At 35.8% G+C, this 26,971-nt stretch overlaps 1 protein-coding gene across 1 annotated transcript in view; it reads left to right on the top strand.

Annotated features, from left to right (window-relative positions):
- Window positions 1-26,971, top strand: part of LOC137627122 (uncharacterized) — a 285,574-nt gene that overhangs the window by 43,072 nt on the left and 215,531 nt on the right. The window contains exons 2-3 of the mRNA XM_068358167.1: window positions 23,743-23,855; window positions 24,302-24,637. Of these exons, the coding sequence (XP_068214268.1) occupies window positions 23,783-23,855; window positions 24,302-24,637 (409 nt within the window). The 5' untranslated portion in view covers window positions 23,743-23,782. The remainder of the gene's footprint in view (window positions 1-23,742; window positions 23,856-24,301; window positions 24,638-26,971) is intronic.

The following is a 26,971-nucleotide window of genomic DNA, read 5'->3' as shown; positions in this document are numbered from 1 at the left end:
AAAGAAAGCCAAAACCACCAATGTAGCTTATTTCTCAGTCTAAAGGGGGTCAGGGAATTATTTCAAGATATACAAATCTCTTCAAAAGAACCCTCTTCACGATAGAATCCCTTGTCGAAGTCATCATGCTTCATGCAGGAAATTTCATTTTCATGTTGAAGCATTGTAACGGGCAAGAGGACTCTCAAACTTGGGGAAATAGCTCCCCCAATACGAATCTAAATTTTTCTCTCTCATCTATTTCTTCTTCTGAATATTACTTAGACCTCCTAATTTTATAAACTTTCTTTCGTCTTGCTGTCCCAACTCTTTGAGTAATATTTCCTTAAACATTAACCATCTGTGAAGTATACTCTCATTGTGCTCATAGTGGAGAATTCAAATTTCCCTTTCGACATATGATACATTAATATTCTCGAACAGGTAAATCAAACAACCTATCAATCAACCAACCAATCATGACTCCTGCTTTATGAATTCTTTAAGTAATGAACCCCCATGCCCTGGATATGCTGACTCTCCCCCGGTAATGTTGACGACCTCTGCTAATTTAATTAAGGAAAATGACGACTTTAGAACTAAAGGAGACCACTCTACTGATGTTAAAAAATCAAGTAATTTGGGTAACACAAAGAAACTGCTAATCCTTCGTTACTCAAATTCCATTAAAGACAAATTATGATGATATACATAAAGCATTTGATTGCTATGGTTTGATAGAGGAAATAAGGATGAGACTTGAAGATGAATAATGGGATTCATGTATATCCGTTGATAGCCAGGACGAAGCATTTGATGCAGTTTATAATGTTACGGATATTAAGATTAACATCTTGAACATCATAGGAGCTCTTTATGGTAATGTCCCAAAAGAATTGGATGTATACAAACCTACTGATCGGTTTGAAAAAGATGTAATTGTACTTATGCCTTCTCAGAGAAAGCCAAAACCACCAATGTGGCTTGTAGCTGAACCTAAAGGGGTAACAGGGAATTATTTTAAAATATGCAAATTGATTTAGAAAAAGAGTAGGAACCATCGCACCTGGTGATATATCTCGTTTCTGGAAAAATAGTTACCTCATCCATGCCAAATCATCGACGCAGTCTGCAATACTATGTAACCTACAGACAAGCAGTGATGAAATTACATTAGAAATCAAACCCCTTCTTAATTTTAGTTATGGAAGGGAGTAGTCTTTAATAAAGACCTGTAGGAATTTACAGAGGAGGAGATACTGTCCATATGTTCAGTAAATGTATGGAAAGTGCATAAGATACCTTGAACATCCATGATTATACTTACTTTTCAGGATGCTGGTGTACGTTTTCATATTATTATTGAAAATGCAAAGATTACAGTTCGTCCTTTCAAGCAGAAGCCACTGGAGTTCTTTAATTGTTTTGAATATGAACACCCATCTAAAGTTTTTAAAAATGAGAAAATGTGTAGCGTTTGTTCCAGATCTTATCATGGAGACTGTACACTTAAGGTGAGGCATTTAAACTGCAGCTCTAATCATAAATCAACTGATAGGAGATGCTAACTGTGTAAGTTGGAGGTAGCTGCCCTCAACAAGTCCAGTTTGGACCACATAAGTGTGGCACACGGAAGAAGACTTATATTGTTTGGTATTAGTTTTGGTTGCAAAGACTTCCTAATTCTTTAGCCTGTCAGACAGCAAACCTTGTAAGGCACTCAACATACTTTGAGTTGCACCCAAAATCTCCTCAACCTTATAGTTTTTGGGTTAAAGAATTGGTAAACATTCATGATATAGCTAGAAATAAGGTGCTTTTGTTTAAGATATCATCAACCCGTCCATTGAAATTATCAGAGATATCTTTTTGTAAATATTTTATTGGTGTTAAAAAGAATATGATTAACTTAGAAGCCAGGTATCTTTTTATGGAACATGTTGCAGAACAGGAGGAATTGACTTTTATATATACTGATGGCTCCAAATCTGATGCTGGCATTGGATTTGGAGTATATAGTATTGGTTTTAATTGTAGAGGTGCACTTCCTCTAACTGCTTCTATATTTACTGTCAAACTGTAATGCATACTAACCTATATTGAGAAAATAGCGTTGTTAGAGGAGGGTAATTTTACAATTTTTATTAATGCTAGGAGTGTCCTTCAAGCTTTAAAAATTTTTAATTTAGTAACCGTTTAATTTCAAAGACTTTAGAATGGCTTTTTATTATTAGACTGAAAGGTATAACAGTTTGATTTTGCTGAGTTCCGACAGACGTGTGCGTGTCTGGAAATGAGAAGGCACGTTTACTGGTAAAGAATGCTTCAGCCGAGTTGCTACCAAGAAGGTATCCCATTCTCTTTAATAATTGTTTACTCAGCATTAAGAATTTTTATCTATGATAATTAGCAACAGCTTTGGAATAGTTTAGTTGAAAATAAGATGGGAAAAATAAATGTTATATCTCCTTGGAAGTATAACACCGTGTTGGTCACACTGGGTTAGCTTATTAATTTGTGCTAACTGGCCAATACCAGCCATATTGCGACGAGTGTTTGGTACCCTTAACAGTAAGACATTTGTTGACCGTATGACCTAATACCGAAAGAAATAGATATTTGCTTGAGGCTCAAAGTGTGGATGGCGGGTTTATTCTTGCCAGGATTCTTTGAAAGGATGTGTTGTACTATGCCCGCGATATTTTTATATTTATTTCTGAAGCAGGTCTTCTGAAATATATTCAAATTTTAAAAGGACACCTTTGCTTTAATAGTTTTTAATTGACTACTCGTTTATTTATAACAAACGATATCAGTGTCAATGACCTTCGATGTCCGGATGCCAGAGAATTTTAAATGTATCAATCAGTTTCCTAGGAGGACACTCCAAAATCAAACCATTGTTCTCTATTTTTGGGTAGTGCCATAGCGTCTGCACCATGGTCTTCTACCATCTTGGAGATCTCTTACTTGAGGATACACTCTGGCACACTATTCAAAACCAATAAACAAAACTAACATTAGGCAACACTCAAATCCTATTGCAAGATAATGTAAAGTTTTTTGGGATTAATATTTACCTCAATTGGAAAGTTCATGTATCTTATATCCAATTCAAATGTAATACTGCTCTAAGCCTAATGAAGAAGTGGTCTAATACAACCTGGGGTGGAAAATGATCAACTGTACCGATGATCCTATAAAGCATTAGTTTTATCGAGAATAGATTATGGTAGGCCAATATATGGATCAGGATCTGAAGGTGCTTTAAAGTGTTTAGATCCAATTCACACTCGTGGCCTGAGACATTGTAGTGGAGCTTTTAGACCTTCCCTAAATATCTCAGTACTAAAGTGGGGAACCACCCTTGTCCATACACCAAGATTTTGTAACCATGCGAAGTGCATTAAAGATCCTATACACCGATTCTCCAACAAAGAAGCTGTTCAAACATAGTGATATATTTATAAACAATCATGAACCACCATTCACAGTTAGAGCTAACAGTATGATACAATCTACAAACATCACAATGAACCGTATACAACCATCTCCCTTGGACCATCAGGGAAACAAAAGAATGCTCTTTTTTTTTTTTTTTTTTTTTTTTTTTTTTTTTTTTTTTTTTGTCGCAGAAATAAAGCTATACTCGAGTGACCATAAAAAATGCCTTGGAACATATTCAAAGGAAAGGACCTCGTTATGTTTTTTTATACTGATGGTTCTAAAATCTAAATCTTATATGGGTGCTGGGTCCTCTGCATTCTCCTTAGCCAAAATTAATCAGCTCTCATTACCCAGTGAAGCTTCAGTATTTACATCAGAAACTATCACCCGTAATATTATCAATTGAGATTATTAAAACAATTGAAGATAGGGCGAAGCGTGGGTTTGTGATTTATATTGGTTCAAGAAGTGCCATAGAAGCCCTAAAGGGTTACAATCATAAGTATCATTTGGTATTGGAAATTGAAGAGCTCCTTGACAAGTTCTATTTCCATGGAGTAGGTATAGAAATATTTAGGATTCCTGCCCATGTTGAGGCTTTGGGTAATGAAAAAGCGAATGCTGCAGGTAAATCCTCAATCAATTTACCAAAACAACCTTTTAAATTACCCGGGAAAGATTACCGGTATAAACCCCACTTGAAGCTTTTTATAACTATAAAATGGCAATATCAGGGGAATAACGAATCTGATGCTATAAAGTTAAAAGAAATAAAGTTAATTTTTTCTCTATGGGAATCTCCAGTGCTAAAAGAAAGAGTGACTGAAGTAATTTTAGCCATTTACACATGGATATTTGATGTGCGCACACTGTGGAGCAGTACCTAGGTGCAATTATTGTGACTGTATTTTGACCACAAAACTAATTTTTATCACTTGTATGGTTTTTAAAAGAGAAAGAGACTTACATTTTGGTGAGAGAAGTCTTATTGACCTTTTTCGGACTCTTGACAATTTCTGTTATCAAGATTTTAACTTTAATTTGGTTTTTAAGAAATATAGGTTTTATATAATAGTTTAGCTTTATATTTATCATAGGTTTTTTACATCATAATATTTTGTTTTACCCGTTATATTTACTATAATTTTATTTAATTTTTTCAACATAAGTATAAATATTTTTTATTTCTGAATTTAATCCTCTCTGAGAGTCAAGCTTGGCTCATTGGGCTAGTAAATATCCTCCTTTCAATATTATTATTATTATTATTATTATTATTATTATTATTATTATTACTTGCTAAGCTACAACCCTAGTTGGAAAAGCAGAATACTATAAGCCCAAGGGCTCCAACAAGAAAAATAGCCCAGTGAGGAAAGGAAACAAGGAAATAAACAAAATACAAGAGAGGTAATTAACAATTAGAATAGTATTTTAAGAACTGTAACAATATTAAAAGAATACTCCATATATAAACTTTAACAAAACTAGAGGAAGAGAAATAAGATAGAATCATGTGCTCGAGTGTACCCTCGAGTAAGAGAACTCTAATCCAAGAAAGTGGAAGATCGTAATACTGAGGCTATGGCACTACACAAGACTAAAGACCGATGCATTGACTTTGGAGTGTCCTCCTCTTAGAAAAGCTGCTTACCAAAGCTAAAGTCTCTCTTCTACCCTTACCAAAAGGAAGGTAGTCATTGAACAATTACATGACAGTAGTTAACCCCTTGGGAAAGAAGAATTGTTTGGTAATATCAGTGTTGTCAGGTGTATGAGGACAGAGCAGAATATGTAGAAAATAGGCCAGACTATGCGGTGTATGTGTAGACAAAGGAAAAATGAACTGTAACGCGAGAGAAGGCTCCAATGTAGTACTGTCTGGCCAGTCAAGGACCCAATAACTCTATAGCGCTAGTATCTCAATGGGTGGCTGGTGCCCTGGCCAACATACTACCTAATAATAATAATGATAATAATAGAGCAAACACTCCACAGTGGAGGTCAATGAGGCGAAAATCTATACGGTACAACCCTAAGTAAATCTCTGGCCCACACCCACACCTCACAGGGCTTTGAAATTATCCTTTAAATCTTTTGAATTGAAACTGTGGGGAATACAAATTTTCCCGTTAAATGTTAGTTGTTTGTTATATGCTTAAAAAGCTTTTTGTAAAAATCAACAACTGCATTTTATGTCATAAATAAAGTGGTAAAATTACTGATTTTTTTTTCTTTTATGAATTCTACTCACCTTATTTCTTAACCTCAAATCAGACCAATTTATCTGTATAAAATATAATAAACTAACAACTCTAATAACAATTCTGATAGTCTTGATGTGTTAGCTCTCTCTCTCTCTCTCTCTCTCTCTCTCTCTCTCTCTCTCTCTCTCTCTCTCTCTCTCTCTCTCTCTCTCAGTATGTATGTATTATCCTGTTTTTAACAATTGTTTGTTGTCTTAATTTTTTTATACAAAACTTTCATCGCTATGATATTCCTTTGACTTGAAGTTAGGTGCTTGTTTACTGCCAAACACTGTAAATTCTTTGGGGTTGGTGGGGTTCTCAATAATTGTGTTCCTGTTTTTCTTTTCCTGTCGCTTTTTTTTTTTTATAGTTTATTATTTGCCTTCTATTATTTATGCTGTTTCTTATAAAATGTAAATGTGTGTGTGAAGCATTATCTTCTTGCTGCATCTTTATATTTTCTATTTTACTTTATCTCGTGCATGATTTATTTTCGTTACCCTTCCAGGTTTCTTATTTACCTCCGTTTTTTGTTTTTTATCTCATCTATTCAGATTCGGTGCTCATGACATCACAACGGGTAGATTTCTAGGGTGCAGTAGTCTCGAATGTCTGTATGAAAAGGTTCAATGGTTCCTAATTCCTGCAACATCGTATTCTAGGATGAATTATTTACTGATCTTGAATTTAAGTTGTACATGAGAATATATGCCTTTCATTTACATCTATAGAGTGATGGGAGTACCCTGCTTCTCATAAGACCTGCTATGAAAATGGATGTCATGAGATTCAGGTAATAAAAGTTTGTGACAGGCATAACAATTTCTATTCGTGTTCGATCTACCGGAGCTCAGACATGGATGATTCCATCTTCGATTGTTTTCTTACCGTTATGGCTAAGCTACAAGAAGGATGCTAGAAAGGCTTCTTTTGTCTTTGTTGGTGATTTCAATGCCCACCATAGTGAGCAGTTAAGTTCTGTTTCTCCTACCGATCGCCATGGCTTAAGAGCTTTAGACTTTGCCTCTGAATCAGGCTGTGAGCAAATCATAAGTGAAGCTATTCACAGGTCTGGTAATGGCTTGGACCTCGTATACACTGACTCCCCTGGCATTATAACAGGTAAGGTTGGTTCTCCAGTCGGGAAATCTGATCATGCCTTGATTTCATTAGTAGTGAATACTGAACAGCCTTTCAGTGATATATCATACTCATGTAAAACTTATATGAAAACCCAAGCAGACTGGAATGGGATTTTGCATGATCTTTTGGGCTTGAATTGGTCACAATTATATAGTAATGTTGATCCTGTTGTCCCTTTGAATGAGAGTCTAGTCAACATAATTGATAGGCGTATCCCTTCTTGTGTGCTAAGGTACCGAGTGAAGGACAAACCGTGGTTCATTGATTATTATAGACATGCTTATTTGGAGAAGCAGGAGGCCTATCATCTTTGGAAGGGTAACAGATCAGATTTGACCTGGAACAACTATACTCAGCTTCGAGCTTCTGCTCAGAGAGTTTGTTTCAATTGAAAAGGTATACTATTTAGCCATAAAAAGAGCCCTTTCTGGTACAACTCAGGAACATAAATGGTGGTCTACCCTTAAACCTGCACTCTTTGGTGTAGATGTAACAGTTCCTCCTTTGCTTAAACCAGATGGTTCAGTCACTCACTGTCCAAAGGAAAAGGCAACCCTTTATGCTGATGTTTTTGACAGTAAACAGAGCAATGAGAAACACAAACTTCCTCATTGCGGTTTTCCTGAGGCTAAACTAACAAGTTTAGCTTTTCGACCTCGTGAAATTAAAGCTCTGTTGATGGACCTTGATGCTTATGGAGATGTAGACCCAAATGGTATTTTTCCTTTGGTTTTGATAAAGACTGCAGGTTTCTTAGTTCCAAAGTTATCTGTTAATTTGCGCAAGTTTTCTAGAAGAGGAGCTTTTAGCACTTGTTGGAGAATTGGTAATGTTACTCCTCTATGTAAATGTGTTTGTGGTAGCACAAGTCCCACTGATTACCGCCCAATTTCTATAACTCCCATAGTATCTAAAGTTTTTGAACTTCTTCTGGCAAAATGTCTCAATAGGTTTGTTGAAGGTAATCATCTATTCCCTAGGTTGCAATTTGGTTTTCGTAAAGGCCTTGGAGCATGTGATGTCCTTCTTACAATCTCCAATGCTGTACAGAAATCCCTTGATTGTGGTCAGGATGTTCGTATGATTGGCCTTGATTTTAGAGCTGCCTTTGACCGTGTTAATCATGAGGCCCTTGTTTTCAAACTCAAACAGTTGGGAATGGGTGGGTCGTTTCTTAGCATTATTATTGAATTTTTAAGTAATAGATCTCAAAAGAGTTGTTGTTGATGGGCACCATAGTGAGCATAGGAATGTGATATCTGGTGTTCCTTATGGTAGTGTTCTTGGCCCATTACTTTCCATACTATATACACTTGACATGTGGTTTGTCCTAGAAAACAAACTTGCTGTATATGCAGATAATGCTACTCTCTTTGCATCAATTTCATCTCCTGAATGTAGATCTGGGGTTGCTGAATCCCTTAATAGATATCTAGCTAAAATTAGTGCATGGTACAAATTGAAGTGTAATCCTAACAAAACACAAAGTATGATTGTAAGTAGGTCAAGGACAGTGGCTCCTCATGATCCAGATCTCAGTATTGATAATGTTTCTTTAACTTTGTATGACTCTCTTAAAATTTTAGGTGTGATTCTTGACTGAAAATTTACTTTTGAGAAACACTTTAGGTCTGTCTTCTTCAATTGCACAAAAAAATGGCTTGTTGAGAAAGTCTTTTAAGATTTTCAGTGATCAATCATTCTGAAGAAGTGTTTTAATTCTTTCATTCTACCTTGTTTCGAGTATTGTTTTCCTGTCTGGTCTTCAGCTGCTGATTCTCATCTTAATTTGTTGGACAGAAACTCATGGTCTTTTAAATTTCTTATTCCTGATCGAGATATTAATATTTGGCACTGTCGTTCAATTAATTCTTGATGCATGTTGCATAAGATTTTTCATAATTCTGATCATCCTTTACATTCTGATCTTCCTGGACTGTTCAATCCTGCTCTCAATACTACGCAGGCAATTAACTGTAATCTTTAGGCCTTATCCATCATGAGGGTCAATACTATACAGTATTCTAGAAGTTTTATACCAGCTCTGATTAAGTTGTGGAATGATTTTCCTAATTGGGTAGTTGAATCACTAGAATTTCAAAAGTTCAAAGTTGCAGTAAATGTTTTTATATTGAATAGGCTGACATAAGTCTTTTTATAGTGTATATATGACATACGGTATCTGTTTTGATGTTGTTACTGCTCTTAGATTAAGTTATTGTTATTTTTTTCTCATCGTTTATTTATTTCCTTATTTCCTTTCCTCAATGAGCTATTTTTCCCTGTTGGAGCCCTTGGACTTATAGCATCTTGCTTTTCCAAGTAGGGTTGTAGCTTGGCTAGTAATAGTAATAATAATAATAATAATAATAATGAGAATGAGATAGAGATTACAAGAGAAGAAGTGAAGAGAAACTAGATGAAGCGAGAACAGGAAAAACACCTGGTATGAATGTTGTGAGGGCTAAGATGTTAAAGGAAGGATGCATGACTGTTCTTGAATGGTTGGTGAGATTGTTTGATATCTGTTTCATGTTCTACTACACAATCTGGAAAACCAGGATGTTACAAGCCCAAGGGCTCCAACAGGGAAAATAGACCAATGAGGAAATGATACAAGGAAATAAATAAACTACAAGAGAAGTAATGAACAATTAATAGTGTGCCCGAGTATACCCTCAAGCAAGAGAACTCTACCCCAAGACAGTGGAAGACCATGGTACCCAGGCTATGGCACTACCCAAGACTAGAGAACAATGGTTTGATTTTGGATTATACCTCTCCTAGAAAAACTGCTTACCATAGCTAAAGAGTCTCTTCTACCCTTACCAAGAGAAAAGTAGCCACTGAACAATTACAGCGATGAAGAATTGTTAGATAATCTCATTGTTGTCGGGTGTATGAGGACAGAGGAGAAGGTGGAAATAATAGGCCGAACTATTCTGTGTATGTGTAGGGAAAGGAAAAATGAGCCGCAAACAGAGAGAGGGATCCAATGTAGTACTCTCTGGCCAGTCAATTAATTGAACTCTACTGACACGTTCAAAATATGTTTACTAGGAGTGTGACGGGATATATATATATATATATATATATATATATATATATATATATATATATATATATATATATATATATATATATATATATATATATATATATATATTTTAACTTTAGCCATAAACAAACGATGAAGGATGAATGCTCAAATAGGTACATTTAAAAAAATTACATATCTAACAGATATTGCCAAAACAAAGAAAAATGTATGGGAAATACAGATCATATATATGGTATATTGCTAGCAAATGATTATATGGTACCAAAAAAAAAATACTGATGTACATATGATTCGGTAACTTGTAAAGAATAGTTGTCACCTTTGTCAAAAATACAGATTATTATAATATGGTAACTAATAAAGAATATTTGTTACCTTGGTAAACATATAATGTTAGTAATGTTAGTGCACAAACACGAATTCCTGGTACGTACACGCACCACGGTTTTGTATATATATATATATATATATATATATATATATATATATATATATATATATATATATATATATATATTATCTTTATATATAGGGCTTATATAGGCCAATAGATTCTTTATTTTAACATTTAGGGCTTATATATTTTATTAGATGCCCAAAAAAATGATTTATATTTTAAATGTTTTTAAAATGTTTTTAAAATGCAAATGTTCTAGAGTCTCTTCAACTACATATTACTAGCGTACTAACTGCTTTTCGTGAATAACACTTTTCCAAGATAATTGTACTCCTTTGAGCAAATGAAGAAGCCAATTTCAAACAGCTTTAAATTGCAATAAATAAGGAGTTTTGTCTGGACATGGCAAAACGTTCTGTTTGATCTCCAACTTATTTTTTCTTAACCTACGCCAACCAAAGATGATAACGGCGATAAATATCATCACCGTAACGCTGATTGCTGCTAGTAACACGTAGAAACGAAGATCTGCATAAGTTGGTGTCGGGTGGTCCATCTCGGTTAATTTCATCAACCGCTTAGCCACTCGTGCGTTGTATGGGAGAGGTAAAGATGGGATTGTAGTCGACCATGTGAAGTTCGTGAAGTAGGCCTGTTCTCTGATGATAGTGTTGATTCCTCGGACCGTGTAATTCGTGGACGTACCGATGCAACCATCTGCTGCAATGAAGATTTGGGAATAGGACGTGGATCCGTCCGGGCATGATAAATTGAAGCCGGCCTTGTCGTATCGTATCCACGAGCCGTTGTTCAGTCTGCAATTGAACTTATTATCGTCAAAGGGATAAAATTTTTTCAGACAATTTTCATGTGTATGGGAGAGAGCACCGTTTAGCACTATACCTAACTCACATGAATCCATTGAGTTTTTATGGAATTCAAAGGAGTCAGCTGTACATATTTTTTTATTCATTGCATCTGAACAGTGAGTTAATTGATTTAAGTCTTTAATGACCGCATGTGTTTCCTTGTCTGGGGAAATCAATACGTGTCTTGTCAAACTGGATATTACTGGGTTTGAGTTATTCGTTATGAAAGTCAGAAATGGTGATATCCTGTAAGATTGCTAGGCATCGGAAGAATCAAAGGGAATTGTAATCATAATCCTATGATTTTCAACGCTTACTGTAATTAGGCTGTAATAAAATTCTAACCTACGTGTGTCTAACAAAGGAATATAACCTAATTTCTCCCGTCCGTTCTCCACAATTAACGTTAAGTCTCTTATCGGGAACAAATGCGGTGACAGTACACCTTTAGTTGCTAACGTAATAGCTTCCACATAGTCTTTTGTGCAATTCTATTATGGATATGATTTATTTTTGAATTATAATACGTTAACATTGCCAACAAATCTTGTACTTCCATAATCTGACTGATATTACTAGAATGTTCGTTCACCAAACTCATAATTTGATTGATTGAAGCTAACTGATTCCTTAGTTCTGATAAAATCAATTCATTTTCATGAGTCAAAAACTCAATTTTCTTATTTTGATTACTAATCTTAAGACGATTGGAAATCCCTAAGCCTAAACTTGCAACAGACCCAAAGATGTTTAGTGCAGCAAAAATAAACGGGTTACGTTTTTCAAGGTTATTGTGTCTTACTGTCCACATCAAAAGGTCACGAGCCAAAGATTCTGCCTCGTAAGTCTTATTTTGCAAGTCATCGGATAGCATTTCTGCAACTTTTAGTGTCAATGCAAGCGAACTCTCTGTATTAAAATTAAAGTGTCTTCTATGCATTTCATTTAATGAAACAGTAAACCTTGATATGTCACTCTTTAAGCTAGTGACGTCATTCTCTGGGAGAAAAATAGCTTGCATGCGTACTTCTATAACTATGTTACTAGATGTAATAAAAAGTCTTCTTGTCTCTCTACTCTAGTGCCATATTTAAAATCTATACTTTTAGTTTTAGAGCTCTTCTTACACAAGAAAAATGTCTGAGCGAACAATATCGCTCCTAACAATAAAAACTTCATCTTGGAAACCTGTAATGAGAAAAATATATGTAATTACTCCTGTAATAAGAAGAAAAAAATGTTAACATATAAATTTCATAGATAAAAAAAAAAATTCCCTTACTTCCTTCTCTCTTATTTTAATTTCTTATGTGCCCTAATGGTACAATTCTCTCATCAGTGGGTTGGGATACGTTTTGAACTCTAAATCTATTGGCCGTTAATGTTTCCAAAATGCTAAATGGGCCTTCAAACTTAGGTGTTAGTTTATAATTGAGTCCTTTACGTACATTTACCTGTATGTATACATTATCACCCACGGTATATGATTTAGTTGGCTTCGCTATTTTATCATGATTCCTTTTCATTATGATTTGTGATTCTTCAAAATTCTTTCGAAGGATATCAAAACGACTTTTGCTTGCATTTATACATTCTTTTAAGGGAATTGATAGATTAGTTGTAGGCGTTAATACATGGAAAGGCGTTCTAACTGGGGTACCATACAATGCCTCGTGCGGCAACATTTTAATTGATATATGATATGAGTGACTCAGAGTACTTAGTACCGCAGGTATTACAATATCCCAGTTGGGGTCTGATCCCCCTAGTGTTAATCTTAATATGTTTAAAACCTTCCTATTCGCTCTTTCCACTAGCCCATTCGACTCTGGGTGATAGATCATGGTATTGATTTTCTTTATGCTAAGGAATTCACACAATGAGGTAAGGAAGTGATTATTAAATTCTCCACCCGAGTCTGAGATTATCATGTGTGGAATTCCATGTTTACAAATGTAACACTCGCAGTTTTAGTTTTAAGCGCTATCAGTTCTGTATATCGAGTCAAAGCATCTACAATTACTAAGAGGGGCTTATTTCCTCTGTCTGATTCGTAAAATCCTGTTAATAAATCTAAATGTATCCTTTCAAAGGGTTGATTGGGCACGGGATAAGCCCCTAGGCTGACAGGTGTTTTCGTGTGCCCTTTGTTTTCCTGACAAATGCGACAATTAGCTATGTGTTTTTTTTATATCTGTAAGCATCGTATGCCAATAAAACAATGATTTGGCTTTCTGTGACATTATGGAGAACCCCGGGTGTCCATGCAATGGGTTTGCATGCAACCAATTTAGGACAGTGGATATAAGTGAGATTGGTACCACTACCTGGTCGTTGGTCACGTGGTGTATTGCGGGTTTTCCTTGTCACGGATCTACACAGAATATTGTCTTTGATTATATAATTCTGCTGCGTATACAGGGAACCCTCGTTTATAGCGGTAGATAGGTTCCAGACCCGGCCGCGATAGGTGAAAATCCGCGAAGTAGTGACATCATATTTACCTATTTATTTAACATGTATATTCAGACTTTTAAAACCTTCCCTTGTACGTAGTACTGTTAACAAACTACCCTTTAATGTACAGACCACTTAATGCATGTACTACAGCACCCTAAACTAAAACAGGCACAAATATTAAAGGCGATTTTATATCATGCGTTTCCTAAACACCTAAAAAGCACGATAAAAAATGGCAACCAATGTTTTGTTTACGTTCATCTCTGATCATAATGAAGAAACAAACTCATTTAGTGTACACATATATGTATAGGTTAGTTTTTGCATCGATTATATTGCTTATACAGTATGTTGATTTTTTTATTACCAATGTTTTACTTAATTTTTCCTAGGACTTCCAAATTAAATGTTTTTCTTTATGACGCCGCCTGAAACGACGGCGTCATAAAGTACTGTACGCTCAGTAAACAACCACACTCAGAACAAAGAAGGCATTTAACGCGCATGATGAAAGTGATAAATACAGTAATGATATTTACAGTAAAAGCATTTACAAAATATGTTATTAGTACAAATATAATTTACTATATCTATATAAAATTATACAGTACATACTGTACATAGCAAAGCAGGAAAACAATTTACGAGAGAGAGAGAGAGAGAGAGAGAGAGAGAGAGAGAGAGAGAGAGAGAGAGAGAGAGAGAGAGAGAGAGAGATTGTTTTACGTACGTAAATGTAAATTTTAAACAAAAAAAATATGATAGGTTACAACATGTAGACTTTTAAAACCTTCCCTTTAACTTAATGCATACAGTACTAAACTATAAAACAGGCACAAATATTAGAATGTTAGAATATTAAAGTAAAAAATAAAGATTGTGACTGTACTCACCACGAAAGAAGTTCAAGAAAAACTTGAATGATGATGGCGATGAATTTGCTGCACAGTAGAAATGATGATGATGAAGCTGATGATGTGTTCTACTGTGCAGCCAGGTAGTATTTTACGTCTCTTCAGACGGAGGTGTCTTTTCCTGGGACACCTCTTCAACTTCTTCCTGGGAAACTTCTTCAATTTCTTCCGAAGGCGTACTAGCAGGAGGAACTGGCTCTTTTTTGCGAGGCTGGAAGAACATTGTGATCGGAAGTTGTTGCCGCTGCTTCTTTTTTCGATCTAAGAGCATCTTGTAGGGAGTCATTATGTCATCAACCTTGTTGCAGAATTGCATCGACCGAACCATATCCTCGTCCCACTCTTGCAACATTTCTTTCACCTCCTTTATATGGTTGCAGACCTTGGCAAGCCGTTCTAGTGTTAAGCCCGTTTCTTCGACATTTTCTTGGGTCTCTTCCTGCGTTTCACTGTCTTCTTCACTGGCCGATTTCGTCAGGTCTTCGAGGTCTGCGTCAGTTAGCGGCTGGGAATGGCAGTCCAACAACTCGTCGACGTCTTCAGTCGTCATGTCGCCAAACCCGTCACCTCCAATTATGGCAGCCAACTGCACAGATTTGCGTACTGCAGAGTGTTGGATTTCAGCAGGTGTAAATCCCTCGTCGTCGTAAACAATCTCGGGCCACAACTTCTTCCAGCTCGCATTCACAGTTGCAGGTTTCATCTCTTGAAGTGCCTTCTGAATATTCTTCAGGCATGTGGCTATGGTGTACTGCCGCCAGTACGCCTTCAAGTTAAAATCTTCATCCTCATCCTCTTGGGCAGCATCCACACACGCAACGAGGTCCGCCAAGGTATTCTTCGTGTAGAGGGCCTTGAACGCCCTGATAACCCCTTGGTCCATCGGTTGAATTAATGACGTGGTGTTGGGTGGCAGGAACTCAACCTGAACGCCCTCACGCGACAGGTCAGTTGCGTGTCCACCAGCGTTATCCATAAGGAGAAGGATCTTGAATGGCAAGCCCTTCTCTACGAGATATTCACTGACTTGCGGGATGAAACACTGGTGGAACCAGTTGGAGGTCAGCATCTTCGTAATCCATGCTTTTGGATTATGCATCCAGTACACGGGAAGGAGATTCTTGTTTTTATTTTTCAAAGCGCGAGGATTTTTCGACTTATAAATAAGCCCCGGCTTTAGCAAAAATCCAGCAGCATTGCCACACATCACGAGGGTAACGCAATCCTGGAATGCTTTAAAGCCAGAGGCTTTGGCTTCCTCTTTGAACAGGAAAGTTCGCGACGGCATTCTCTTCCAAAACAAGCCGGTCTCATCCATATTAAAGACTTGTTCCGGCTTGTATCCACCTTCGGCGATAATATTCTTGAACGTCTGGTTCACGTAAATTTCAGCAGCGGCAGTGTCAGCCGAAGCAGCCTCGCAATGCAGGGAAACGCTTTTCAGGGCGAAGCGTTTCTGAAACTTCGCGAACCATCCTTTGCTTGCGGAAAAACGTTGTTTCTGAGGCTGGGAATCAGGGGGTGTCCCTGGTTGAGGATCATCTGCATCATCATCTTCTTCAGCATGGTTGCCGTCGTCGTCCTGAGGTTCCTTTGCAGCAAAATTCTCATACAAGCTCAAAGCCTTTGTTCGGATGGTGTTCGTATTCAAGGCTATGTTCTTCTTCCGGCAGTCGGCAATCCACACAGCTAAAGCACCTTCCATGCGTACGATCGTTTTATTACGCGTTGTAACGACTCGCTTCGCTGATCTGCTAAAGGTGATTGCAGCCGTCTTTCTAATGTTCGCCTCGTCCTTCTTGATATAGCGAACGGTGGATTCGTTGATTCCAAAATGGCGGGCTGCGGCCGCGTAACTTCTACCGTCTTTTAACATATCGAGAAGCGTAACCTTCTCAGCAATCGTCATCATCCTTCGGTGGCGTTTAGGCTCACTACCAGCCTTAGTAGAAGCAGAATGCTTGGGAGCCATTGTACAGTAGGATTTAACAAAAAGTTCAACTTAAAACAGTCGCACACAGCACAGATAAAACTTCACAAACTTAAGAACGTCTACTCAGCGATACGCCGTAAGAGAAAGTGGACGCCCCGGGCCCCGCGAGAACCCAGATGCTGCGGGTTGGAGACGAGGGCAAAACACCAATCACAGGCTAGATAACAAAACTTGAGTTCTGATTCGTCATCTATCAGCGCTTGAACCAATCACAACCCGTCTTACAGTCTATGATGCGTAGGTTACCAACAAGATACCCCGCGTATGCCGTACGTACAGTATTAATAATAATAATAATAAATAATGATAATAATACTGTACAGTAATAATAATAATAATAATGATAATAATAATAACAATAATAATTTTATTAACAACAACAACAATAATAATAATAATAACAATAATAATAATAGCTTTACGTATGTTATTTTATTCTTTTGTAGGATGTGTGTCTGTCTCTCTCTCTCTCTCTCTCTCTATCTCTCTCTCTCTCTCTCTCTCTCTCTCTCTCTCTCTCTCTCTCTCTCTCTCTCTCTCTCTCTCTCTCGTACGCTTATTCGAAATGTGATTTTTGCAACAAAGAATATTATTGGATGCAGTACTACGTACGTATACATACAAAAGAATCATGGAAAAGATGCACATCCATTACATTTGTAGTACAGTAGTAGCCATCAGCAGCCTTACACCATTCTAATATGGTATGACTGCATCTGATTTGCGGTTCATGTTCGATTTAATTTTACTACGTACTGTATACAGTACTGTATTATCGTATGATCACATTCTCTTTTCGTGTTTTATTTCTTTCTGTGCTGAATTATATATCATATGTAATGCAATGAACAATCAGTAAGAGCAGATATTACTAATTACAGTATTAATGGAATTACAGGTAACGAAATATCGTATTTGGGGGTCTTCAGATTTCGCGGTATTTTCGAAATTTCCGGAAAATCCGCGATATGTATATATATATGGGTTATGGAAAAAACCCGCGAAGTGGTGAATCCGCGATGGTCGAACCGCGAAGTAGCGAGGGTTCACTGTACTTTATATATTCTCTTTCCTTACGATTTCCTTCCAAAGCATTTATAATTTTTTCTAATTTCTGATCTTTTCTTTGCTCAGTCTGTAATAATTCAGTGCTCCAGCCCAGATCTTCTTGTTCAGATACAGTTTTAACAATAGGCATGGATGTTGATATATCTATTAATTCAGCTAATGGCTCCGTACAAGATGACACGGGGTTGCGTGATAATGCATCAGCAATGATATTTGCTTTCCCTAGTAAATACCTGATTCTCGCGCCAAAATCTTGGATGATCAAATGCCACCGAGTTCGTTTGGGGCTGTGACTAAAGCCTTTAAAGAAGTCGGTTAAGGGTTTATGATCAGTAAGAACCTTGACGGGATAACCGTATATTATGAACTTAAAATGCACTAGTGAATTAACAATAGCTAGTCCTTCCTTGTCTATTACTGCATACTTACTTTCGGAAGTTCTCAGTTTTCAAGAATAAAAAGCTAACGGGAGAAATTGTTTTTCATATTGCTGAAGCAATACCCCTCCTACTCCTAAGTCTGAGGCCTCTGTTGCAATGAAGAATTTCTTACCGAAGTCAGGAAATTTTAAGAAAAGAGAACTACACAGTTCATCTTTTAAGGTATTAAACGCCTGTTGATGCTGCTCAGACCATATGAAATCTACGCTCTTCTTCGTTAGATCAGTTAGGGGAGCGGCTATTTTTGAATAATTGCGTATAAAACGCTTGTAATATTTACTACACCCCAGAAATTGCTGTATTCCCTTGACATTAGTAGGTATCGGAAAGTTACGGATAGCTGACACCTTATCGTGGACTACTTTAAGACCTTGGTTAGACACCGTAAAACCCAAATAGACCAATTCTGTTTTGAAAAATTCACACTTACTAATCTTTACCCTTAAGTTATGTTGTCATAGTCTCTGTAGTACTAGTTCTAGTTTACGTAGAGGTTCTTCTAAGGTATTGGAAAAGATTACAAGGTCGTCCATATAGGCATGCAATATATCCCCTAGCAGGTCTCCAAACACTATGTTAATCATTCTTGTAAATTTTATGGGAGCACAACATAAACCAAAGGGCATACGTAAAAATTCATAATGTCCCCTGGCTGTGCTGAAGGCTGTGTATGGGATACTATTTTCTTCTAATGATATCCGGTGAAAGCCTTTAAGTCCAAACTGGTAAAATATTTATTCTGACCTAACAAAGATAGAATATCGTCAGTACATGGCACTGGGAATCGATCAGGGATCGTTTCCTCATTCAAGCGACGGAAATCTACGCAGATACGCCATGTTCGATCTTTTTTCGGTACAATTATTAATGGAAAATTATAAGGGCTGTTCGATTTCCTAATGACTCCTTCTTCTAGCATTTTACCTACTTCATCATTTATCTCATTCTGGAATTTCATAGGGAGTCTGTATGAGGGTACATAGATAATTTTCTGCTTGTCCTTTAACCTTATTTGATGTTCTATGACATCCGTTTTACCTAAGGATCCATCCGTAGTGGAAAAAAACATCATGATATTTAGTTAAAAGTCCAAAAAATTTCTGTAGAATATCTTCTTCTTGAATGTCTTTATTGATTTTATTTTTAATAGATTGCAAAAGGGATTCATCCCCAACTGATTGAGCGTGATTGATTTCAGCGACGGTAAGAATACGATGTTTATAAACTTCTACATCCAATATATGTTGATTTTTGTGAATTTTTAAAGTGGTATTTAAATGATTACAGACTTCAATATTACATTGTTGATGTGAGCCTACTGTATAAATAGCTTGTGTGACGGACAATCCGTTAGTTTTCAAAGTGTCGGAAAGGATTGATATTTCAGATCCCGGTAACGTTTTCTTTATTTGCACTATTAAATTCGAAGGTACGTTCGGCTCGATAGATTGCGTTCAAGATGATATTACGGGTGAACGAGAATTCTGTTGGGTCGCGTATATTATTTCTTTATTAGTGAGACAAGTTATTGGTTCTTCAACATATGTCACTGTTTTATTTGTCGTCTCCTTTTTATCCAAAACTGATTTTAAGGTATTAGAAGACAGAATTTTCCTTTGATATACACGCCGTGCTTGGCAGGGGCTAAGATAATTTTTTGATTACCCATAGACGGGTATCCTATAATTACAACTGGATACATATCAATGTTTTGTACAACAACAAAGGTATCGGCAAACGTGCGCTTACCGACCTTGTACTGAACATGAGTTACTCCTATTACATTTAATTAATTATTTCCTATACCCGAGAGCCTTACTCCGGACTTCTCTATAGGGAAGTTCGAAAACAACAAATGATGTGTCCTCAAATCCATGATATTACGTGGACTACCAGAGTAAAAAAATAATGTAAAGGATTGGTGTTCTAAATATACAGCATATAATGTTGGTCGTAACTCATTTTGACTTATTATTGTGTGAATTTGTCGCAAATATACGGGAGCATGCACTAATTTATTTGATTCGGTTGTGTGTTTCGTAGGAAAATCTATTGCCTCACAAAGATCTGATAAAACATTAAATGGATTATTTAACACTACTGATGTTGATTTAAATGACCCAACATCGCTCTCTTCCCCACTGGAGTTAATTATGTGGTATTTGCTTTGCTCTGCACATTCTGAAAATTAGTCTGACCTTGCGAGTTCTGGCTAGACGGCCCAGGATCAGAGTTATTTGAAGAATTTTTTGTTTGTTTTTTATTATGAACTACATTGACATTTGGCTGTTTCTTCTTAGTGAACTGAGGATTTTTCTTTTTATTTCCATATGGAACTGACTGTGGAATTGACTGTGGATTTGACTGTGGATTTGACTGTGTATTTCTAGGATTCTGTTGTGTCTTACGTGAGTAGCACTGACTATATGAATGAGTTGAACTATTATGTAACGAACAGAATCTCGTTCTGCAGTCTGCAATCAAGTGACCTTGACGTTTGCAATTATAACACGTCATTCCCGCAACTTAACTATTATTAACTATGTTTACTTGTTGTGGCTTTGTTTCATTTTTTGCAAAAATTTGTGTAAACAAGGGATCAAGATCAGTACACTTAGACATGTGTTTCTTTATCTGTTTATATAAGTCCAATTCTGTACTTGCTGGCGTTAACTTTTTATCAAAACACCGCACTAAAGCTTCATGCAACATGAGTGTCATACAAGTTAAATACATTAATCGTAAGAAATCTTTCACGGAGATGTTATCTCTAGTAACCCAAGTGGAATTACCTAAAATATCTTGATACTCGTTTAGCCTATCAGCAATGAGAGCTGCTCTCGCTATAACATTAAGCCGAGTCATAGTCGCTTGATTAAGTGTATTTCTTAATGTTAAAACTACATCCAAGGCTTCCTCACCGCCATAGACCGCACGTAGCCTAACTTTAAAATCGTCCCATGTAACTGCCTCATGAAACGAAACTCCCCTCAAATACGCACTCGCATCTCCTTTAGAAAAGTCTATAAAACTTTTAGCTTCTTGTAATTGTACAAATGGGTCTATAATTAGTTTAGCATTTAAATGGGCGTCGACGGAAGAAATCCACGACTCAACATTCTGAGGTAAGAAGCCATTGACTCGACCTTGAAAAGGAAGGATAGCCGATCATGCATTAACTAACGTAACAATGGGAGCTGGGATGGGGTTACTCGGGCTGGGGGTGGGGTTATAGGAGGTTTCATGTTGACTTTAACTTGTTTTTTATCTCTTCGATTCCTTGCAATCCTATCAAAGTCTCAATATGAATACAGACGTCCACTGCGTAAACGCATAAACACTATTCAAATAAAGATCATAACATAATCCCCCAATACAATGATACAAATATAGATATTTCCCGAGAACTTCTGAAAGAAAACGGAATTAGCACAGAGAGAAAAAAAAATTCTAGACGAGAATTCGAAGTTGAATACAGTTTCCTTTAATGAAAGAAAAAATGAAGATTAACAAACAACTCACCCCAGCAATAATGGACGATTGACTCATGATAACTACACTTCACTGTCGAAAACTGAAATGAGTAAAGAAATGTACTTAGCTTGGGTTTATATGGGCGAAGGGTGATGTTGTCATTTCCTCTCTCTCTCACTGGTTTGCGAGAGTTTTGATGTTTGGGTGAATGTTTTCTGTCTGATTTCCCGTTGTACTGTTGAACGTAGTGTTTCCTGGATATGATTCTCGAATGTTTAATAAACGTTGAATGTCAGTCCTTCGTTTTCTTAAGATGTTGATTGAAGACCCAGTTCCTCAGTTTGTATAACATTTATTTGTTGGTATTCAATGTGTTCATTTCTTCGGTGTACGTAGATACTTTGTCAAAATTGCAGATTCATTACTCTTGATACTAAAGTTGACTTAGGTTGAGCGCTGCCACCAATTGTGAGTGTAGTACTGTTATAAACACACATTAGTTTTCCAATCAAATGTCTCTTCAATGTTTAGACTTGGTAGGTTACTTCTTCTGAATAAGTCTAAGTAAGTTAACTTTAAAACAGTTTATTCCTTTAAAAACAGTTATTAACATCTCCATCACAGGAGTATAGATGGTTTGGTCGGATGACCATTCCGTATGACAGCTTGACCAGAAAGTGACTAAAATATCCATATTGATGATAACGTCTAATTAGTTATCTCAGCATTTAATGATATATATGTAAACACAACATTAATACCGGAAGGTACTTAGAACCGGTGAGAGACAATTCTTTCTCACGGCTTGTTTTGTGTTTACTCTTCATGAAAAATGTTACATTGCAAATGATTAGCAGTGTCTTGACTTTCGCATCCTGCTTATGACTGAATTGGCATTCTCACACTCGCTCCTAATTTCTACATTGACCTTTGAGGTCATGGATTTAAACATGTAATTTTACATACATTACACATGTGATGCTGTCCTTGTTAGATGAAAACCACATGATTTGCAATGCTAGCTTACCTGAATATATGAAATATCACATGATGTTGGGCTGAAGATAAATAAATAGAAGAAAGACAGAAATGATGAGAATGGAGTATGCAATGGAAGGGGAAATATCTTTGGAAGGAGAAAGGATTAATGAGGCAGAATCATTGAAGTGTTTAGGAACTGTGATCTCCGATACAGGGTCTTTAGAATTAGAGTTTAGTGACATTGAAAAAAGCAAATCAAGAAATGGCTAGATTAAGTAAAATTTGGAAATAAAATTGCCTGAAATTACATATAAAAACCAAACTATATATCAGTTTAGTGAGATTGGTGTTACTCTATGGCCATGAGTCATGGTATGAAAATGGAACAATCTCCAATAGATTTAGGAGATCTGAGAACAATGCCATCAGAAGGATATTGGGAGTTGAGTGGCAGGACAGAATTAGAATTGAAACTATAAGAGAGATTACTCGAGTGCCATATGTGGATGAGATCATGATGAGGGGTAGATGGAGATGGTTTCGGCATGCTCTTCGCACTCCATAAGAGAGATTAGTTCACCAAACGTTCAGCTGGGCTCCACAGGGCGCTAGAAGAGTTGGAAGACCCAGGTTTACAAGGCTGAGGACTATGAAGCGCGAAGTAGATGATGAATGGAGAAGTATTGAATTAAAAGCTCAAGATAGAGACGACTGGCGAAATCTAACCGAGGCCCTTTGCGTCAATAGGCATAGGAGGAGACGATATATATATATATATATATATATATATATATATATATATATATATATATATATATATATATATATATATATATATATGCATAATAGTTATATAATGGGTTTTATCAGAAAATTTATCTTCATCAGATTTTTCTTTCAGATTTATAATCATATGTAAATTACTGTAATAGTTTACATGCATTGTTCGTTATATTCGCAAATAAAGTATTTAGGTTATGCATATTTATCAGTTCATCTTAATCTATATTAAACTTATATTTTGTCAAGATTTCAGCTTTTTGCTTTGATCATTTTATGGGAAACTGAAATGTGATACTTATTCTTTCGAGAAAATTGATTTCGTAGTGTGATGTACCTAGTCACTCTGGTACTCTATTTTTTATGGAATCAACGTGTTTTAAAAATGTGCTACAATGAGTATTTATGAATTTGGATGGCATCAGAAGAAAAACTGTATCCCTTCTCTGCCCTCTGAATAACCTTTTAATTTACTTACCTTTTGCAGGTTATCCTTCCTCTGGCGGGTCACGTACACGTATGACAAAATGGCTAAGGGATTCATCTTCTTGTTCCTCTTAACTACACTGCCGAATCTTCTGCCGGCACAAAACATAGAAGGTTTGTTAATACTGTAAATTTTGTATGAGGAGGATTAACCTAAAAGAAATCGAAGCTTTGATTAAAACTTTGTTACTGTATGTGAGTGTTTGTTTTTAGGGAGAAAGAACATTGACGTGATGCGCCAACAAAATTAGCAAGCACTTGGCGTGTGGTGAAGTGAATGTTTGCAGAATACATTGATAGTGGCAAACAAAGACAAATGGGTTTAGAAAAGGTTTTAGAGAATCGCGCGAAATTAAAGAAGTTGGGATAGTAATTACTACAAACATAGTGATGAATGAAAATTAATATTTGCTGCAAGTGTTTTTAATATCTACTCTACAACATATTATACAGGATCGCTTTGAAAGATGCGTCTCATTAAATGCTTTAGATATTAAAATTAATGTAGACATGTATTTACCGCATCCTAATCAAATCCTTTTTTTTTTTTTTCTTTGCAGATGATGTTTCAATTGTACCTCTGTCGGTGACTGAGATAAGAAGAGTAAATACAGTGTCGGAGGATAGCGAAACAAAGGATGCTAAGATTTATGCAACGCAGGTTACGATAGAAGACTGTACTTTACCGAAAGGATATTACACGTTCAAGTTGTCGTTTATTGGTTCTGATGGTACCTCGACATCAGGTGTAAAGAATGTGTCTTTGGAGACCGAAGGCGGTACAGTTCCCATCACTTTTGATATGATTATACCAGACAACGCAACTACACAGATTCTAACAGCAATGATTGGTAAATCTACGGAAGGAATATGGAGAGGGAATTTCATCATAAATGGTAATTATCTTAAAATAATTTAAGCATTGCTTGAATATAGAATCTATTTTGAAATCCTTTTAATGGTATTCAGAGAATATGAATTATCTTTCTTTTTTAATTTTTCGTGTTTACGTCTTTCTACGGTCTATAGTTTTCACCATCTTTGAATCTAAGAAAAAACATATATTTGGATTTCTGAAAGGAAGGGTGGGATTTAAGTGTTGTTACAAGTTCCAAGTAGTCTACTGCCCCCGGCCTAATACAACTTTTGACATAGTTATCTTTGTCATGAACAAGACAAACGCAAAGTAAGCAAGAAAATCTATACCCAGAAATACTGGGGAGGCCAATTATTCAGGATTGTTCTCTATATATGACATTATGAAAAGGTAAACAAGACTAGAAATATATGAGAAAATAGTAATTCTATGATGAATATATAACATATTGTATAAAGTATGTAATACCTTCGGTAATATACCTGAGGTTACCAAACTTGATTTAATATTTGCAGTATCCTGGCGGTGGGATGGGGTGGGAAGGGACTTGACTCTTTAACTCGTCATGGAAATCTAACTTGTATTATTATTATTATTATTATTATTATTATTATTATTATTATTTTTTGCAAGAAATTAGATTGACAAGTAAAGATAAACACAAACAGAAAGATAGTAAAGAATAAGAAGATAACTGGCAAGATAAAATAAAAACACAAATAAGAGATGAACTCATATGTGCGCGGTGCTTATTATTATTTTTTTTTTTTTACTCGCTAAAAAAACGATTACAGCATATACGGCAATTTACAGTTGTCCCGGCAGTAAATACAAACCCTTTAGCTCTTTTCTTGAGAGAGATATCTCTGTGACAATTGAAACTATTATATAAAACAAGAGTAGCATCAGCTAAATAACGTAGGGCCATTATGACACCAGCAGGCAAGGCCTTAGTACTGACGGTTCAGCCCGATGTTCTCTGTCCGTCTGAGTCCTTCTTTCACATACTGACGAAAGAATGATATGATCTTAATAAGAGTATATTAAATGAATGAGATGTAGGGATTTGTATTTAAAGTTTATATGAATTTAAATCATTATACAATGCCTCTTTCTCTCTCTCTACTTAATAGAGTATAATAAGACTATATTTGAGTAAGAGATAATCAATTATAGTTTATAAGACTGTGTTATTATATGATGATTATTATAGGTTTTAATAGAGCTGCAGTTACCTATCAAGCTCAAGAACCGAGGAAAGAATGAAATTTAGAAATAAGAGAAACTCAGCAGGTGGAAAATTAATTTGCGTTTGATAGAATTGTCAAATATTTCACACCTTTTGTTTACGGTGAGCGTGATATGTAATGTATGCTCATTCATATATGATATTTTCGTTTATTGAATATGAATCTCGTGTTTTGCTGGTGTTTTCTGCATCTGCATACTCCATTTATTGCTGTTATTTATCATGGGATTGTAGCCTAGCTTTTATACTATATAAATTTCCCCATCCCAAATGCTATTGGAAGCATAATTAGACCTACTACGATATTGTGAGGACATAGCTGTATCTGTATTGTTTCTTTGTCAATCGTCTTAAGTGTCTTCCTAACCCACTGGGGGTCGGGTATAAACTTTTTTTTTTTTTTTTTTTTTTTGGTATTAGTTTCCAGTTATAATTCTTAACTTCGCAGGAGAACTTTGAAAAGGACCAGTCTAAATATATACGGGTTGATTAGAAAGAAAAAACTCTGGTATAATGAAATTCCAACCCTTTTTCTCACCGTAGCCTCCCTAAACGTAGGAAATCTCCAGTTCAGAGAGATCTACCTTATAGATCTAACGAGGATTATGTCAGGTTGTATGATGCATATTGCAAAATCAAACAAAGATATCGCATCCTGTGTATTAATAGGTTTTGCAGTTGCTGTACACAGTGCTAGAATTATGTAGTAGTACTGATATTGTGGTAATAACAATAAATATGTTTTGTTACATAGTATCGAGTACCTGCCTTCCGGCTATAAACTGGATTGTATCCAGGGGTACTCTTCCACTCCCCATATTCCCCACTTCCCTATCCTTATCCTTATCCTATATATATATATATATATATATATATATATATATATATATATATATATATATATATATATAATATATATATATATAATATATGTATAATATATATACATATATATATATATATATATATATATATATATATGTATATATATATATATATATATATATATATATATATATATATATATATATATATATATATATATATATAGTCAAAATAAGATAAAGTAGTGAGTTTCTATATCATTATCTACTGATCTTTATA

This window comes from Palaemon carinicauda, chromosome 2, assembly GCF_036898095.1.
Source record: "Palaemon carinicauda isolate YSFRI2023 chromosome 2, ASM3689809v2, whole genome shotgun sequence".
Taxonomy (NCBI): domain Eukaryota; kingdom Metazoa; phylum Arthropoda; class Malacostraca; order Decapoda; family Palaemonidae; genus Palaemon; species Palaemon carinicauda.
This window is presented reverse-complemented; position numbering and strand designations above follow the sequence as displayed.